Here is a 15790-nt window from a genome sequence, read left to right on the forward strand (position 1 = left end):
GCAGATCGTATTGCTGTCTAGGCTGTGTCTATGCTCGTTCAAGCTTGTCTCGTACCCGCCCATCAGAGGTCATCTCTGTACCAGCACCAGAGACAACCAGGAATAACCTCGGTTTCCTCTCGACCCCTGACGAGACCATCTCGGAACGGGCCGTCGGGACAAATCCCGACATCGTATCTGCTTGTCTCTGACCCCCCTCCCGAGAGACCCGTCTCACACAGTGAGTCCCCAACACCTCCTCCTCTATGGATTCCGTTGGGAACGTTGACATGTTCATGCGAGTTTCATCATTGTTTTGCTCTTCAGAGTGAGTCAATTGGTCATAGCTTGAACCGCTGACCACTGCAGTTCTCTTCCGGGTATGTAACGCTCGGGTATGTAACCCCGCTATTGCACTGTTGTATGTGCGCAGCACGGCCACGGACGACAATCCGCTAAGGTGTGAATCCACTAACAGCTTTCCTAGCGACCGAAGAACTCTATCCGCTCGGAAAGACGGCTGCATGAGTTCATGCTAGTTAGATGAAACGGTTTCCTCGGGATCATTCCTCACGTCGAAATCGTGTACCGTCTTGAATGGCGCATGACTCGCCTTCGACATACGCGGTCTCAGGGTACTGCCACAATCACGCTGGATCGCAGCAGCGAAGCTGAAGTAGTGAGCCTTACATGCTTCTTGCTGTCGTACATAACCGACCTAACTCCAAACTTCACCGCAGGCATCGGAAGTCACCGAGATAGCCTTCACAGCGTCTACTACGATGCATATAAGTGTATGTACATGACTGGTGTGGGAACAGGCCTTAAATCTGAACCCTACGACCGCCTGCATCCTTGCGGGTCGTGACACTTACCATGGCGCAACCAGCGATGGACGGTACAACGATCGCGTACGCATGTCTGGCGCTTCTGGCGGCACATTTGTTAGCGAAGTGGTATATGGATCCGGTACGTGCGCCACGCAACGTTGCTTCCTTGTTATACGGCTGACATTCTCATTAGCTCCGCCGTATTCCTACTGTGGGTGGACCATCTATCCCGCTGCTATCCTACCTCGCTGCGCGTAAGTTTGCGCGCAGTTCGGACAAGGTTTTGCAAGAAGGTTACGATAAGGTGCGTCTCCCTCCCATGGAGTTGTGGACAAGCTAATTAATGCCGAGTGATATGCAGTACCAGGGTACGGCTTTCAAGGTTGCGATGCCTAATCGTTGGCTCGTCGTCGTGTCCGGCCCTGAAGGAGTAGAAGACATCAGGCGACGCCCCGAGAGTGATCTTTCTATCGTAGATGGATTCAATGAGGTTCGTTCATCGCCGGCGGCATATGAGCGGTGCACTTAACCATATTATGCTTTAGCTCTTTCAGACGGAACTCATCCTAGGGAAAGACCTCAATGAGAACCGGTGGCATGTTGATGTGATCAAGTCGTCTCTTACCCGCAACCTTCCTTCCATTCTCCCCGAGCTTCTGGACGAGCTCCCGCACGCTGTACAGGACAACATTCGCTGTGAAGATGGTGAGTACCGTCCATAAACGTCTCCAGCTGAACGTGGCTCAAAAATCACAAGGTTGGGCAGCGGTGAACATTCTGCCAACAATGATCAATACCGTTGCACGTCTGAGCAGTCGCGTCTTCGTCGGATTGCCTCTATGTCAGTGCATCCTCGCTCAACCATGCTCAACCATGTCACGAACTTCACATGATCGTTTGCAGGTCGCACTGAACCATATCTTCGTCTCGCTATCCGATTCACCGCGGCGAGGATGAAAGACGCAAACATCATGAAGCTAATCCCCCCTATCTTGCGACCGTATGTTTGTTTCTTGTAGGAGTGACATTATGCTCAGCCAATGTTGCAGTATCGCGGTGCCCTTCCTTAATAACTCTCGATCTGCCTTGGTTGAAGCAAGGGCCTTCATGGAGCCGCTGATACAAGCACGGAGAGCGGACATGGAGCGCTTCGGGCCTAACTGGCAGAACAGACCAGTGAGTATTATTTCGCGCAGAATACCATGACCTTCGGCTTACGACGGTATCCTAGAACGACCTCCTCCAATGGTACCTGGAAGAAGCTACAGAGAGAGGCACACCAGACGAAGCCGTACCGGCGAGGGTCTTCGTGACCAACTTCGCCGCCATTCATACTTCTGCACTGGTACTGCTTTACTCCATGATGGCTATGCGGCGCAGCACTGATAAGCTCGACTTGTTCTATCCGCAGAGCATAGCAAGCGCGCTCTACGACCTGGCAGCACACCCCGAGTCCGTCGCACCCCTTCGGGCCGAGGTGGAGCAAATCACAACCTCGGACGGTTGGACAAAGGCTGCGCTCGAAAAAATGTGGAAGGTCGACAGTTTTCTCCGCGAATCGCAACGTTCAAAGACTGTCGCTCGCTGTGAGTTCAAGTAGCCCAGCCGCGCAGTTTTCTATTATTAGTTGCACTTACACACCTCAACTTACGTCCCTTCCTCAGTCGCGCTGACCCGTGTAGCTACCAAGGACATGACATTGGTCGACGGCACCTTCATCCCGAGGGGGACGCTCATCACCGCTGCTATCGCACCGGCCCATCGCGATCAGAAGCACTACCAATGCGCTGACGTCTTCGACCCATTCCGGTTCTCTCGCGCGCGAGAAGAGACCGGCATCGGTGCAACGCAGGCGTTTACCCACACCTCCGGCAAGTGGCTCGCATTCGGTCACGGCAAGCACGCCTGGTACGTGCTGCGCCCGGTCAGCTTCGATTCGTATTCTCTGACAGGTTCAACACCCTCGCCGTTTGCAGTCCGGGGCGGTTCTTCGCGGCAGACGAGCTTAAGGCGCTCCTGGCCTACATGGTCATGAACTACGACGTGAAGCTCGATGAAACCCAACAGAGGGCGTCCACACTGGTTGACGCTGTGAGGAGCAAGATCTTGGTGAGGAAGCGTAAGGCAGGCTAGGAGAGTTCTCTATTTGGACTGTCAGGAGACCTCAGCCTTCAACCGAGTGGGAGATGTGTAGTCACGTTCCGGGCAACCAACCTTCGAACGTTCGATTCGATATACTGTCATGTGAAGCGGCCTGATAGTTCAAACATGGAAGAGGGGGAGCATCGATACTCTCTCCCTTGTTGGCCTTTATTGAGGCCGCAATTCTCTCATCAATTGTGTGATTCCCTCACTGATACCGCCTTTAGTTTGGTGAGCTTCTTCGTTACCTCTTTCGTTGACTCCGTGCTGAGGGTCACATATAGGCGCCTCGGTCACTCTTCTGATTGCTAGTGACGGTGCGCAGGTGTGATCCGTGAGCAAGCGAAAGACGGAGAACAGTTGGTGGTCACCGTGTGTCTTGCGGACTCGATCTCAAAGATGAGGCGTGCGGGTACAATCTTCATATGTTACTCATCACCTTTGACAAGACCTCGCCGACGTCTTGCGTTCGACGCTGATCTTCTCATCCATGCCATGAATACCTGTGTGCACCCATGCTGACGCCTCCTTCTCGAACTTCATCCTTCACCAGATCAATCCAAGCTCGGGTCTGCCGAGCACCTTCCTCCGAATAACTACATCGTAGTGAGTCATCCGGTGGCGCTTGCGTCCACGTACGGATATTGACATGGGTTATTCACAGGTCTCGCGAACTTCAGTCAAGGCTTTCCCAGCCGGAAGAAATACTTTATCAATTGTATCGCACCCTGTGCGGTTTCTGCTCCACACGAGTCGCCGGCTACTTGTCAATGTGTGCTTCGCACTCGCCGTGTGCGACTTCCCGTCAGCCTAGCTGACACTGGGAGCGCGAAAATCGGCGGAATGAGAATAAGGTGAGTTTGGGGACTCCACTAGGCTCTCGGCTTCCGCAGGTCGCAGCTGACCTGGCGGTTGAATCTTCGCAGGCGCGGAAGAAGCTCAGGCGCGAAGGAAGCAGGGTTGTAACCTTGATTCGTATAAAGAGCTCATCGAGTTGCTATGACCATCCACTCCCCCCTCTCTTCACCCAAGACAAGCGGCGATGGAAGTCTCAACGCTCCTCTATGCATTCCTCATCCTGGTGGTGGCCCGGCTGTTCATCAAGTGGTACTCCGACCCGGTATGTGCAGCCTCAACGTTCATGACTAGGTTGCTGACGTGCGCGTGTCGGTTCTCGTCCAGCTCCGCCGTATCCCCGTTGTGGGCGGGACGTCTTTCCCATTGTTGTCCTATCTCGCCGCCCTCAAGTTCATTCGCCGTCCGAACGACGTGCTGCTAGAAGGGCACGCGAAGGTGCGGCGGTCCCTTCCTCGGTCGAACGTGTACACTTCTAATGCTGGCTTGTCTGCAGTACCATGGCTCGGCCTTCAGGGTTGGCATGCTTGATCGTTGGCTCGTCGTGGTCTCAGGCCTCGACGGGGTGGAAGACCTCAGACGCAGGCCTGAAAACGAGCTTACGTTGTCGGTTGCGTCCAACCAGGTTCGTATCATTGAGACTGTGATGCTCGAACTATCGTTGTACCCTCTCTAACCTATACCCATGGTACAGCTGTTACAAAGAGAGCGCATCCTAGGAAGCGAAATCCTCCAGACACATTGGCACGCAGAGGTCCTCAAGACGACATTCACACAGAGCATTCCAACAATCCTTCCTGACCTCATTGATGAGCTCCCGTCGGCCGTACTGAGGAACCTTCCGACGGCCACAGATGGTAATCCGAGTTCGCCCCCCCGAAACGTAGATGTCACTCAACGATCGTGATCTTATAGGATGGCAAAGTGTGGAGGTCAAGCCCGCTGTACTGGGCATCCTTGCTCAACTGAACAGTCGTGTCTTCGTTGGATTGCCACTGTGTGAGTGATACATTCTTCGTTTGACAATCAATGTGACTTACATGGATATCTGCAGGTCGCAATCAAGACTATTTGAAGCTTGCGATTGATTTCACCGTGAACACGATGAAAGATGCACAGACTATGAAGCTCACGCCGCAACTATTCCGACCGTATGCTTCTTCCCATTCCATTCGAATGGTGGCATGTCTGATTCTTTTCCTTCCTCAGCCTTGTGGCGCGCTTCCTCACGGAGACACGAACTGCCTTGTTCAAGGGAAGGACGTACATTGAGCCTCTAGTGCGCGCACGCAGAGAGAAGATCAATCAGTTCGGGAACGACTGGCCGGACAAACCGGTGCGTACGATGCTTTCTTGGTAGCCATCCTACGGTCCGGTAGGATTCCTTCATTGAAATTGACGCCGCCGATCTCAGCACGACCTACTCCAACTCTACATGGAATACGCAGCTGACAAGAACGCAACGGACGAGATGGTGGCGCAGCGGGCTTTCCACACCAACTTTGCAGCCATTTTCACTGCCACGGATGTATGACTCTTCCTCATGCTTGCTGACTTCTGCGGTACTCACACGAATCACCTGTTACTTTGGTATAGAACATGACGAACACCCTCTGTCACCTGGCATCGTCTCCCGAGGCCATTGGTCCCCTTCGAGCTGAAGCGGAAGAACTCATCGCGTCGTACGGTTGGACGAAGGACGCCATCGACAGAATGTGGAAGGCGGAAAGTTTCCTCCGGGAATCGGCGCGCTTGCATACTTTGGCACCTTGTGAGTCTGCATTACGCTCTTCTGGTATTGCATCCGTGTAACATTCAATTTTTCTGTCCACAGTTGTGATCACGCGTGTAGCGATGCGGGACTTGACGCTAGTCGACGGGACCTTCGTTCCCAAGGGAACCCTTGTAGCTGCTGCTGTTGCTCCGGCGCATCGCGATTCGAACAACTATCCCCAAGCAGACGTCTTCGACCCTTTCCGGTTCTCGCGCCAGCGTGAAGAGAAGGGAGCTAGCGCGACGCAAATGTTCACGCACACCTCTGGCAAATGGCTTGCCTTTGGCCATGGCAAGCATGCCTGGTATGTCCTGCGTTCGTAGTGACGTGAGCACGTGGTTGCTGACACGCGTACAGCCCAGGACGGTATTACGCGGCCGACGAACTCAAGACTCTTCTGTCATATATCGTCGTGAACTACGATATCAAGGCTGATCGCCCCAATGGTGGCTTCGAGACCGGCAAGATTATGGTCAGGAAGCGTCAGAGCTCCTCGAAGGAGACTGCGTCGAGCAACATCTAGCTCAGCAGTATGTTTGTGCGTTTCGGAGACGACGGTTGTTAACTTCAATTGAGGTTGGGAGGACGCCGCTCGGCCCACTAATGGGTGCAGGGCGGAATTCTGCCAGCCTCCCTTGGTAGTGATTCATAGGATCCAATCAAGATATTATAGATGTTGTTTCGCGAGTGTATTATTTATACGAAATCAGTGGTTAGAGAACTGCAATGCCAAGCACGCCAAGTCCCCCTATTCTGGACAGCAGTGGCAGTGCACTGAACTACGCATCGTAGAATGATGGTCGAGGCCAAGTCACAGTTTCAGTGAACGGCCCAATTCTGTTTTCCTCAAGTCTACCTCGTGACAAACATCGCAAGTACTTGAGAAATATCTAACAGTAGAAGTTATCTTAACAAAATACAATGCACGCTCGCTGTCTAATCGATTGCCGCGATATGCAAGGCTTCAGTGGTTCGATGGCATGACATGGCCTATGCACCCCAACAAATCTCCCCTGCTCAGTGCAAAACAACGAAGGACGCGAAGACCGGACGTTCTAACCGAAGGGAACGCTGGCCGCCTCAACCATCCAGCACGAGGAAACGTTCCACCCGAGCCCGAACACTTTCAACTCGCGGGGAAGGACCGAACGCGAAGCAGCGGTTCCTGCATAGCACAGCCAAGCGGTTCACCTTTGATAGCAGCGAGCATGCTTGATATGTCTTCATATACTTGATGGCTCGAGCGGAATATCGAATACGGCTTGGACGTAACTTCCGCATGTTTGAGCCAGTCCCGGTCACTTCGTCGCCGGGGACAAAGGGCAGGTTCGTGTTCGGTGTTATGCCATCAGCCACCTTGAAGGGCATACTTGTGTTTTGAAGATCGCAAGAAAGAATCGAATTAAGAACGAGGTCCTATGAAGCGCGAATGCGCGTAGCCTACACCGGTTCTAGTGGTACACAGATCAAAGCGAGAGCATACATATATACTAATGCAACAGGGCCCTGATGAGTGAAATCGTTAGGGCAGCAAGAAGGTGCGAGACTCACCACGCAAGAAGCATGACCATGTCATGCAGGATGACTCCTTGCAGCAGTGCGACCTGCTGACCTCTTCTTGCCCCCACGCGCAGATCGCTTGTTACCCTGACGGCGCGCCGTGCAGGTCTCGCAATACCAACCGCCTTCCGGAGGAGTGGTAAGACCAACACACGCGAGATGGAACTGCAACCAGCCAAATGAGTCGACGAGCATATAAAGCAGAGTCAAACAACGCACCCATTCCCTCTCGCATTCCTCATCATCACACCCGATCATCTCTCCATAGCTCACGCCATCGCAGAAGCAGTATGTCTTGTTGTCGTCGACATCGCCGTCAGGCTCGGCACTCATACCGTCAGCGGGGTCCGCTGGAGGCTGGAAGTTGCGCGCCACAGGCATGCCGGGTCCTTCGAGCTGCCCATGGGGCCACTCAGAGACGACCCCGTTGCTCATAGCGCGAGCGCCATGTGCGTCGGTGAGGACGCCTATCTGTGCTGAGGCATGGGGGGCGGGGAGAGAAGGGTGGCTGGCTGGGGGAGGTTGGGCAGCGAAGGCATCGCGCCGCGAGGCGTCTTGCGCGCGCTTGTTCGCGCCATTGCTGCCGGCGCGTCCAGGGCCCGCCGGGCGAGATGGGCCCGTGCTCGTTTGCACGGGGACGTTCTGGGGCATGTGCGACGCGACAGAAAGAATGGATTCGGTGGGAGATGCAACTCTGTCGATAACCCTGAGAGACATCGGTCAGATAGGTTACGAGAGACAAAGGGGAAGGGTGGGGGTGGAAGAGTAGGCGGCATGGAGGGGGAGTGGAGTTTAAGAACTCATGTCCACTACAAAGGACCGCTGGAAACTAGTGGAACGGCCGAGAAGCTCGATGGGGGATGAAAGGGAAACGTACTTCTTTGGCCTGGCACCGTTCCCCCGTCTCTGGACAGGCGCGTCTAGCCGCTCCTTCTTTGTCGGCGTCCTGGTAACGTCGATCTCGTCCTCCTTTGTGGCCCTCTTCCTCTTCGTGGGGCTGGGGTCGGCGCCGTTCACGACCAAGGGGCCATACCCGTTGGCTGCGCCGGCAGCGCGCCTGTTGCGTCTACCGCCCTCGCCCACCATGCCCGGGGGGTAGAAATGGCGCGTCGCGACATGGGGGAAGACGGTTTTCCTCGACAAAGCATCTGCAACCCTCGAGAACTCTTTCTCAGGCATGCAATCGAGTAGCGCCTTCATGTGTGCTCTGTGGGCGCGGAGGCCGTCGGCGGCATGGCAGGCGACGCGAATCTTGTCCTCGCCGCCGAGCTTGAGGCGGTATGCCTCTTCAGCGATGTCGTTGAGGAGGAAGAGGCGTTCGTCGTTGGATCCGGTCTTGGTCTCAATCATGGAGATGAGGTCGTTGATCTTGGTTGTGAGGAGGGTCATGGAGGAGGAAAGCACGGCGTCGAGCTCGCGGAGGTCGCCATAGCTCTTGGAGAGGTCGATGGGGAGGCTGTCGAGCGTGTGGGCGTACTCGGAGAGGTGGGCGAGGCTCAGGGCGGTGTCAACGGCGGAGGTCGAGCTCGGGGGGTAGTTCATCGTGGTCTGTCTGCGAGACATGCCGCGCGGGGTGGATGGGGGGATCTAGCAGTGGTAGAGGCGGCCGTCCTAGGCAGCGCCCTTTCCCCCCGGTGGCGCACGAATTACTCTGGCGCCCGTTGTTCGAGCGGGCCGCCGGGCCGGGACCTCCTGACGCATTTTGCGATCGACAAGCTCGTTGTTCTCCGCCAACTACGACAATGACCCATTCGACCTCGACGCCCGAGGACTCTGGCACTCCTGACTACTATGCTATTCTTTCTCTATCGCAGGATGCTACGTCTGCAGAGGTCAAGGCTGCCTACCATCGTGTACTTCTCGCCTCACACCCCGACAAACAGGCTTCGGGGCCGCTGGTCGATGGCATTGACATCGGACTCCTGAAAGACGCGTTCAACACTCTCCACAACCCCCAACTTAGGAAGATCTATGATGCCTCGAGGACATCCGATGACAAGAAACTTGGTCCACGCCCCGCACAAGTCATCTCGCTCGAAGAGTTCGATGAGGAGTCGGACACGACCTGGAACTATCCGTGTCGCTGTGGAGGATCGTACGTCGTCACGGAGGAGATGCTTGACTCGGGCGAGCACCTCGTTGGCTGTGCCAGCTGCTCAGAGGTGGTTTGGGTTGGCTATGAATTAGTAGAGGAGGCAGAGAATGTGGAGGCACAGTGATCGCGCGATCCGCTCAGGTGTCGCGTCAGGCTTCGACTCCGTCAGAATACACGGTCCACCCAACATCAGAAGGTACGTTGATTCAATAGTGGCTTGGAGAATGCGTCAAGCTTCCATGTTCGGAGCCCCTCTGCGTCATACCGACAATGGGGCTCATAGCCTGCTACAAGCCTCTCGAATTCGGGCCCATATGTCCCGCTTCGAAATGGTCAGGAAGGCTCTTCAGGATACCTGCGAGACATCTTCAGAGCTCTCCGAGCTATCAGAGCCTTAAACATGTCTCGTAGCGTATCCGGCGTCGGTGTTGGGGCAAGACATGTGGTCGTTACTGCAGGCCACCGATTACCCTGATGTCCAGTACCAGACCCCCTTGTGTCAGGCCTCCAAGACCTGCCCCGCTGTCTGTTCGGGCATTCCCTGTCCGATCTTGGCCCAGTGCGCCTTTGTGGTTATGCTCTGACATCGGATGTCTCGAACGCACCCGATGCCAGCGTCTCGAGAGTCTTTGTACTCCAAAATCCCGAGTACCCGTGCAGACTGGGACGCTCGCATTCAGCATAAAAACCACTGCGATTTTTCCTTACCCTGGCCGACACATACACGATGCTCACCCATCATTCACTCCAGATTTTCTGCATTGTTCTCTCTGCGCTGGTCACGGCTGCGCTCCCTGCCGGGGGAGAGCTTGATGGTGTCGAATTTGCACTTAAATTGCGCCGGGACGGCGGCAGCAACGTTGATGTGAAGGCTACAGTCACTGATCTCTTTGTGAGTGTGGCCTCCAATGTCATGAAGACACTGTCTAACGCACCGGTGCTAGTATGTTGTGGATATCGCTCTGGGCGGTGAAAGTGAGCGAACAGGTGTCCCGATTTCGATGTTGGCTAACGTAGAACAGACTTCAGCGTTCAACTCGATACTGGTTTCAACGACCTCATCGTCAACCATTCGTTGCCTGCCTTCAAATTGACAAACTCCACGAGCTTCGTCGCTAACGAATCCTATGGGTCCGGATGGGCAATCGGTCGCGAGCTCTTTGCCGAGCTCTGCGCTGCGACAACAGCGCGAACTTGACGTTCACCTTTGGGTACGTTCCCCTCGTTTCGTGGGGATGTCTCTGGTACTCGGACTGATTGCGCATGATAGTGGCGAAGACTACAGCGTCCATCCATTGAAAGTCACGCTCGTCGAGACGGACGTGGTGTCGCCGAACGGCAAAGACCAAAACGTGACCGTCTGCTTCGGCGGCTTCCAACCCGTACCCGCTGCCGAGCGTGGCTTCCAGGGTTTCGACATCGTGCTCGGTGATGTGTTTTTGAAGAGTGTATATGCCTTGTGAGTGCTCGCCGCGTTGTGACTGGCTGTCGGGCATCGGGCTCATGCAAAGCGTCCTCGCGCAGCTTCAATCTCAGTGACGACCATGACCCTGCGAACAGCACGAGCGGGACGCCATACGTCCAGCTCCAGTCGACGGTGCCGGACGCTGGCGCTGCATGGCAGGACTCCCTCACTGAACGGAAGAAGGTTCTCGATGCGTTTCCGCCGCAGATCGACCCAGCCACATCCGGGAGAACTCAACGTCAACTTCGACGGAGCCACGGGTATGTCGGTATCTCGATCTATGCACTGAGACGGCGCTGACTGACAACCTCAGTAATGTGCATGTATGCAAAGCTCTATCTGAGCTCAATGTACGATACATGTAACGCTCGCAATGCCATCAATCGCAGCTCGGTATGCATCATACATCAGATTCATACCCGAGTGACCTGGTGCAGTAAGGAGCGCCCGATTACAGACCGCCACAGCCGAAGAGGGACAGATCGGACAGCTTTTCAATTTTCACAATTGGACTGCTATAAAGACTCGCGAGAACGCGTCGCGCTCCTCACCGTTCCCTTCCTCTAACCCTCACACTAGTACTGTACGTCCTCAGTGCAACGCGTTCTAATTAACATGTAAGCCGGCGCGCGTGCACCGAGGTTTTCCAACTGTTGTTGACATTCACAAAATCCCCCGCAGGCCTCAAGACAAAGACAAGAAGTCTCTGTTCTGTTGCGGCGAGCTGCATCGCTCCGGGCTCTACCACAAGCTCAAGGTACACCAGCAAGTCACCACTCTCACCTTCAAAAACCACCCCGGTGTGCAAATAACCATCAGACGCGACGCGGAGTCCAAGTGCTTCCACTGTCCACGCTGTGATAAGCGGTACCCCATCGCAGGCAACCTGCGCGTGAGTCTATATCTGTTCGCCATTCCCGTGCTTGGAAGAGGGTTGTGAGCTCGCCATGTAGGACCACATGGCGTCGAGGTGCGACGGGTACGCGCAGTATCGCGCCCCATCGCTCCCGAAGACCAAGATGAGGCGCTCTCGCAAGAGCGATAGGTCTGAAACCGGGAAGCCTGTTGATGGAAACGCGATGCCAGTGCCAGTGAATGGAGATGCAATGATTCAGGTGAAGGCCGAGAAGGTGGACGAGGCCATGGTTCCTGCCGTTGTCGCGAGCACGACTCTGGAGTCAGAAGGTGAGAGTAGTGGTCCTTTCCCCATGCCACTTCTCCTAACAACAGCTCTCGTTCAGCAACGGAGACTCTCGATGCAAGCTTCTCGCGGCAGACGCTACTCTATCCGGAGTCGCAGGACGATGACGTCACCATACTCCCCGCATCGCAATCCTTGGACGTCGCGCCAGAGCCTATCAGAACTACACTGAATTCCGAGGTCGTTTCGCCCACAGTGTCGGACCAATCAAGCTCGCCCACACCCGACGCCGAGGTCGTCTTCCTGCCTCCACTACTTCGACCAGCGACATGGTCTCCGATCAACGCGACGACCGGCGTCTCGGAACCGCGGCTCATCAGCTACTCGCCTTCGCTCGTCAGGAGTGTCTCTTCTTGCTCGTCGATCTCTCTTTGTACTTTGCCTGAGGACGTTCCTGGTTTGCGCTTCACGTTGCCCATCAAGACGGAGTTCGACTACAAGTTCGAGCCGCCTTCAGATGGTGCCCTCTTGCACGGATCCGGCCAACAAGAACCGCCTACTGCTGCTGAGGTCTTCCTGAACGGTCTGCGTCGACCGCTTGGACATGCTGCGCCTCACCTACATGGACTGGGCGTGGTCACGGAGGCGGATCTGGACTTGGTGTGCAAGATGCCGGACGCTTGGGTCGAGCTGGGCGACCTTCTTCGCGTGAGCGGGGTGACGATGATTGAGTGGTTGATGGTGAAGGAGGCGTTCAAGGCGCGAGCGAAGCGATTGCTGTGACAGCGTGGATTGTAATGTACTCTACTACCATCGCTTGCACCCAAGGCCCTACTCATATGACTGCCAACGCATTATGTGTCCTTCCACGCATCCCCTTCGTCCTCATCACAAGGAGTTATGGAGTAAGCAGAGTAATATGTAACCACGCTACTAACACAAGACCTAGATAGTTGAGTAAGAATCAAGTAACCCTGTGTGCCAATTACTGGACAAGCGAAACACGCAGAGGCATCTGCGAACCGAGGTGCATCTCGCTCGCGACAAGAGGCGTTGTGAGACCGGCCGGGAAGCGGATGATCTCAGGCTTGTCCTCCGGAATGGTGAATTCGAACTTCTCGATGAGCTCCACCAGGATAGCCTGCATCTCGATAATTCTGCGAAGATTAGAGCATGCGTTAGCTAGGGGTAGCACAACCAGTGCTCTGGTGTACTCACGAGAACCGCCAACCAATGCACGCCTGAAGACCGGCGCTGAAGGTCATGAGGTTAGACGTTACACCGACATATGTCGCTCCCATCTTCTCATGTTCAATGAATCGCAAGGGGTTGAACTCGTTGGCGTCAGGGCCCCAGATCTGTGGCAGCCTACAATCGATGTACATATGTCAGTGAGATCAACGGCGCGAGACCGATGAGCCCTTAGTGGCAGTAAGTGGGTTTGAAGTGGCTTACCGGTTGTAGGTCCAGATCGAGATCCGGCAAGATGTCCCCTTTGGAATAGGGATCTCGTTGATCGTCTCTCCGGTAGTGGTCGTAATCGGGTGAGCCAACGGCAGAACGTCATCTCGGCTCGCCTGTCGCTCAGTGAGGTAGACGATCGGGTGCAGACGCAACACTTCCTTCATGGCAGCCAAACAGTACGTCATCGAGTCCAAGTCGCTGACGGAGAAGTCCGTATCGCCACGCGCGGCGACGCGAGCGCGGACAGCCTTGACCTCTTCGCGCATCTTTGCTTGGTATTCTGGGTGCCGGGCGAGCTCCCACAGTAACCAAGAGGTGGATGACGCGGTCGTCTCGTGGCCTAGATGTACTATGAGCACCAATCCGACGTGCGCAAGATTTGAACCAACCTGCGAAGAGGAAAGTGGCCATCTGGGCAATCATCTCCTCATCGGTCAAGCGTTCCTTGGGGTTCTCAGCTGCGTTTGCCCTCACTGCGGAAAACCGTCAGGCGTGTTCCAGGCTAGGAGCTGAAGATGGCTCACCGAGGATGCTCATGATGTCCTTCTTTCCCTCCTTGCCGGCGAGGACAGCCTCGGTCTTCTCGTCGATCAAATTCTTGGAGTATTCGTTGATCAGCTTGAGAGTTTTGCGGAAACGAGCGTGGTCCTTGCCGGGCATGTACTTGACATACTTGAGGATCGAATCAGGGATGTAGTACCATAGAGAACGGAAAAGGATTGTGAATGTGGATGGGTTCGGAATGGAGTCAGCACTGCGTTACGAACCGCGTCAGATGTATCCTCGCAATCGGTTGCCACCAGTGCAGGAGGCTTACAACATATCCTTGTATGCCTCCATGACCGGAGTCAACTTGTCGTCCATGGCGCCCAATTGGACGTCAAACCCAACTACACGGGGTTAGATAGTGGAGCAAGGGCACGGGAGACGATGTCACCTTCGCCGATGATGTCCAAGGTGCAGCGCGTGAGCCAAGCGAGAATATTGAGCTTCTTGCCAGCGTCCGGGTCATTCTGGAGCATGTCCTGCCACTTCTGGCTGAGCTACAACCGGTTGTATACCAAATATCGAGTCAGAGTCATTCGCGCGGTCCGACCGACTAGGGACACACGAACCTTCTGAGAAGACGCGCGGAAGGTGGGCAGGAACGACCTGAGTTGGGCAGCCGTGAATGCAGGGTTCATGATCTTACGCTGACGCGCATGACTCTGTTCTACAGCGAACAATTGGCTCGTATACTGTGATAATAGTATCGCAGGAGGACCGACGTACCGTGCGCGACCAATATGCCGGCGCCTGTGAGTTCCCCAGATACTGTTCTCGCGACGACGCTCTTCTGGAAGTGATATCCAGACTTGTGCAACATGTACTGGAGAGCCTAGAGGAGTCGCAAGGGTCAAACGACGCATGGCGACAGGGAGACGCGTGCGTCTGACCTTCGGGTCTGCGATTTGTAGCGCGTGTTCCTGTTTCTCGATGAGATGATGGCCGAAACGAAACGTCTGGACGTTGTACGCACCCCCATGGGGTACTTCACTCTGTAGACCGGCCCATATTCCTCCAAAAGCTTCGTCTCCAGATCTCCGACGTTGAGCTGAGCGTTCAATTCCCGACTATGACCTAGAAGATGGGCGGGATTCTCATTGGGTGGAGGGATGCGTCCTGACGGCAATAGGCTTACCCAAGAGCCATCCCGGACTAGGCGGTCCTCTGACTTTGCGCAGCGCGCGGCCGGCGAGCCACCGGCGCACTGCGAGAACGAGCAGCGCACCACCTGCGATGAGGAGGAGCACCTGGGGATCCATGGATTATAGAGCGCGAGAGCACTGGCGGTGTCCTGCGGGGAGCGTAGTGATCCGAAAGAGGGGATTGGTTGGTAGTGGTAGCCGCACCCCGAACATACTTATATGTATGCTAGCCGGAAAACAGCCCGATGTTCTATTCCCACGGACCTGCCTGTCATGCACCGAACCGTGCGGCGTAGTGCCAGGTAAGTAAGTTAGTACACTATACACCCACTATCAGGTCCGCCTCCTGATGATACGGGCTCGTCGGTGACCCACGCACGCCGCAAGCACACGGTCCACGACGCGGCAGTGCACAGGGGGCCTGGCCGGTCTTACTGCGGCTGCCTGACACACCAAAAACTTGTCAGCAATGGTCAGCTGGAGCAGGGAACATCCATCCGCGTACGACATCAACAATGCAGGGAATACATGTGCTTGGCCGTGCACGACGCCACAAGTGTCCGGAGATGGGGATCGCCAATTGTGTTCACTGTCCAGGGCAAGCAGTGTTCGACATCAGTCATGACATCATGAGGTCGCCGTCGCACTCGAGTACTTATGGCAAGTCTAGACTTCCCCTGTATGCCTCGAGGGGATTGGTGTCGGCCAGGGGTTCATGCGAGTCGTGGTTAAGGCAGAACTTGAGTTCGAAAAGGCTCGGGAAGACCAACCGGCCATATCCGAGACAATGAAACCAA

The 15790-nt window shown here is 55.3% G+C and overlaps 6 protein-coding genes across 6 annotated transcripts; 4 read left to right on the top strand and 2 right to left on the bottom strand.

Moving 5' to 3' along the window:
• The first annotated feature begins 424 nt into the window (after positions 1-424).
• L226DRAFT_528816 (cytochrome P450) lies at positions 425-3093 on the top strand. The gene is made up of 12 exons (XM_067679467.1): positions 425-658; positions 720-948; positions 1003-1113; positions 1171-1299; positions 1355-1514; positions 1567-1650; positions 1713-1809; positions 1859-1985; positions 2041-2154; positions 2221-2395; positions 2474-2717; positions 2786-3093. Exons 2-12 carry the CDS (start codon positions 856-858, stop codon positions 2940-2942), a joined length of 1491 nt encoding a protein of 496 aa, XP_067543253.1. The 5' UTR covers positions 425-658; positions 720-855; the 3' UTR covers positions 2943-3093.
• Positions 3094-3710: 617 nt separating this feature from the next.
• Positions 3711-6366, top strand: L226DRAFT_528818 (cytochrome P450). Its single transcript, XM_067679468.1, has 12 exons — positions 3711-3805; positions 3878-4071; positions 4134-4244; positions 4303-4431; positions 4501-4663; positions 4722-4805; positions 4861-4957; positions 5016-5142; positions 5221-5334; positions 5403-5577; positions 5641-5884; positions 5938-6366. The coding sequence occupies exons 2-12, from the start codon at positions 3994-3996 to the stop codon at positions 6101-6103; spliced, it is 1488 nt and encodes a 495-aa protein (XP_067543254.1). The 5' UTR covers positions 3711-3805; positions 3878-3993; the 3' UTR covers positions 6104-6366.
• Positions 6367-6961: 595 nt separating this feature from the next.
• On the bottom strand, positions 6962-8737 carry L226DRAFT_528819 (uncharacterized protein). The gene is made up of 4 exons (XM_067679469.1): positions 8018-8737; positions 7360-7846; positions 7132-7305; positions 6962-7070 (listed from the first exon to the last, which is right to left on the bottom strand). Exons 1-3 carry the CDS (start codon positions 8701-8703, stop codon positions 7153-7155), a joined length of 1326 nt encoding a protein of 441 aa, XP_067543255.1. The 5' UTR covers positions 8704-8737; the 3' UTR covers positions 6962-7070; positions 7132-7152.
• Positions 8738-8882: 145 nt separating this feature from the next.
• L226DRAFT_451777 (uncharacterized protein) lies at positions 8883-9359 on the top strand (the record flags this gene model as incomplete). Its single annotated transcript, XM_067675031.1, has 1 exon — positions 8883-9359. One exon carries the CDS (start codon positions 8883-8885, stop codon positions 9357-9359), a length of 477 nt encoding a protein of 158 aa, XP_067543256.1.
• A 603-nt stretch (positions 9360-9962) lies between these two features.
• Positions 9963-12624, top strand: L226DRAFT_518617 (uncharacterized protein; the record flags this gene model as incomplete). The annotated part of the gene is made up of 9 exons (XM_067678554.1): positions 9963-10127; positions 10180-10210; positions 10258-10366; positions 10423-10446; positions 10506-10694; positions 10760-10960; positions 11382-11592; positions 11654-11885; positions 11942-12624. The coding sequence occupies 9 exons, from the start codon at positions 9963-9965 to the stop codon at positions 12622-12624; spliced, it is 1845 nt and encodes a 614-aa protein (XP_067543257.1).
• Positions 12625-12826: 202 nt separating this feature from the next.
• On the bottom strand, positions 12827-15110 carry L226DRAFT_565240 (cytochrome P450; the record flags this gene model as incomplete). Its single annotated transcript, XM_067683774.1, has 12 exons — positions 12827-12998; positions 13060-13209; positions 13297-13645; positions 13695-13778; positions 13830-14059; positions 14123-14195; positions 14243-14348; positions 14421-14518; positions 14578-14683; positions 14742-14771; positions 14825-14925; positions 14987-15110. The coding sequence occupies 12 exons, from the start codon at positions 15108-15110 to the stop codon at positions 12827-12829; spliced, it is 1623 nt and encodes a 540-aa protein (XP_067543258.1).
• Between the last annotated feature and the right edge of the window lie 680 nt (positions 15111-15790).

The sequence above is a fragment of the Lentinus tigrinus genome, assembly GCF_003813185.1.
Source record: "Lentinus tigrinus ALCF2SS1-7 unplaced genomic scaffold L226scaffold_1, whole genome shotgun sequence".
NCBI lineage: Eukaryota > Fungi > Basidiomycota > Agaricomycetes > Polyporales > Polyporaceae > Lentinus > Lentinus tigrinus.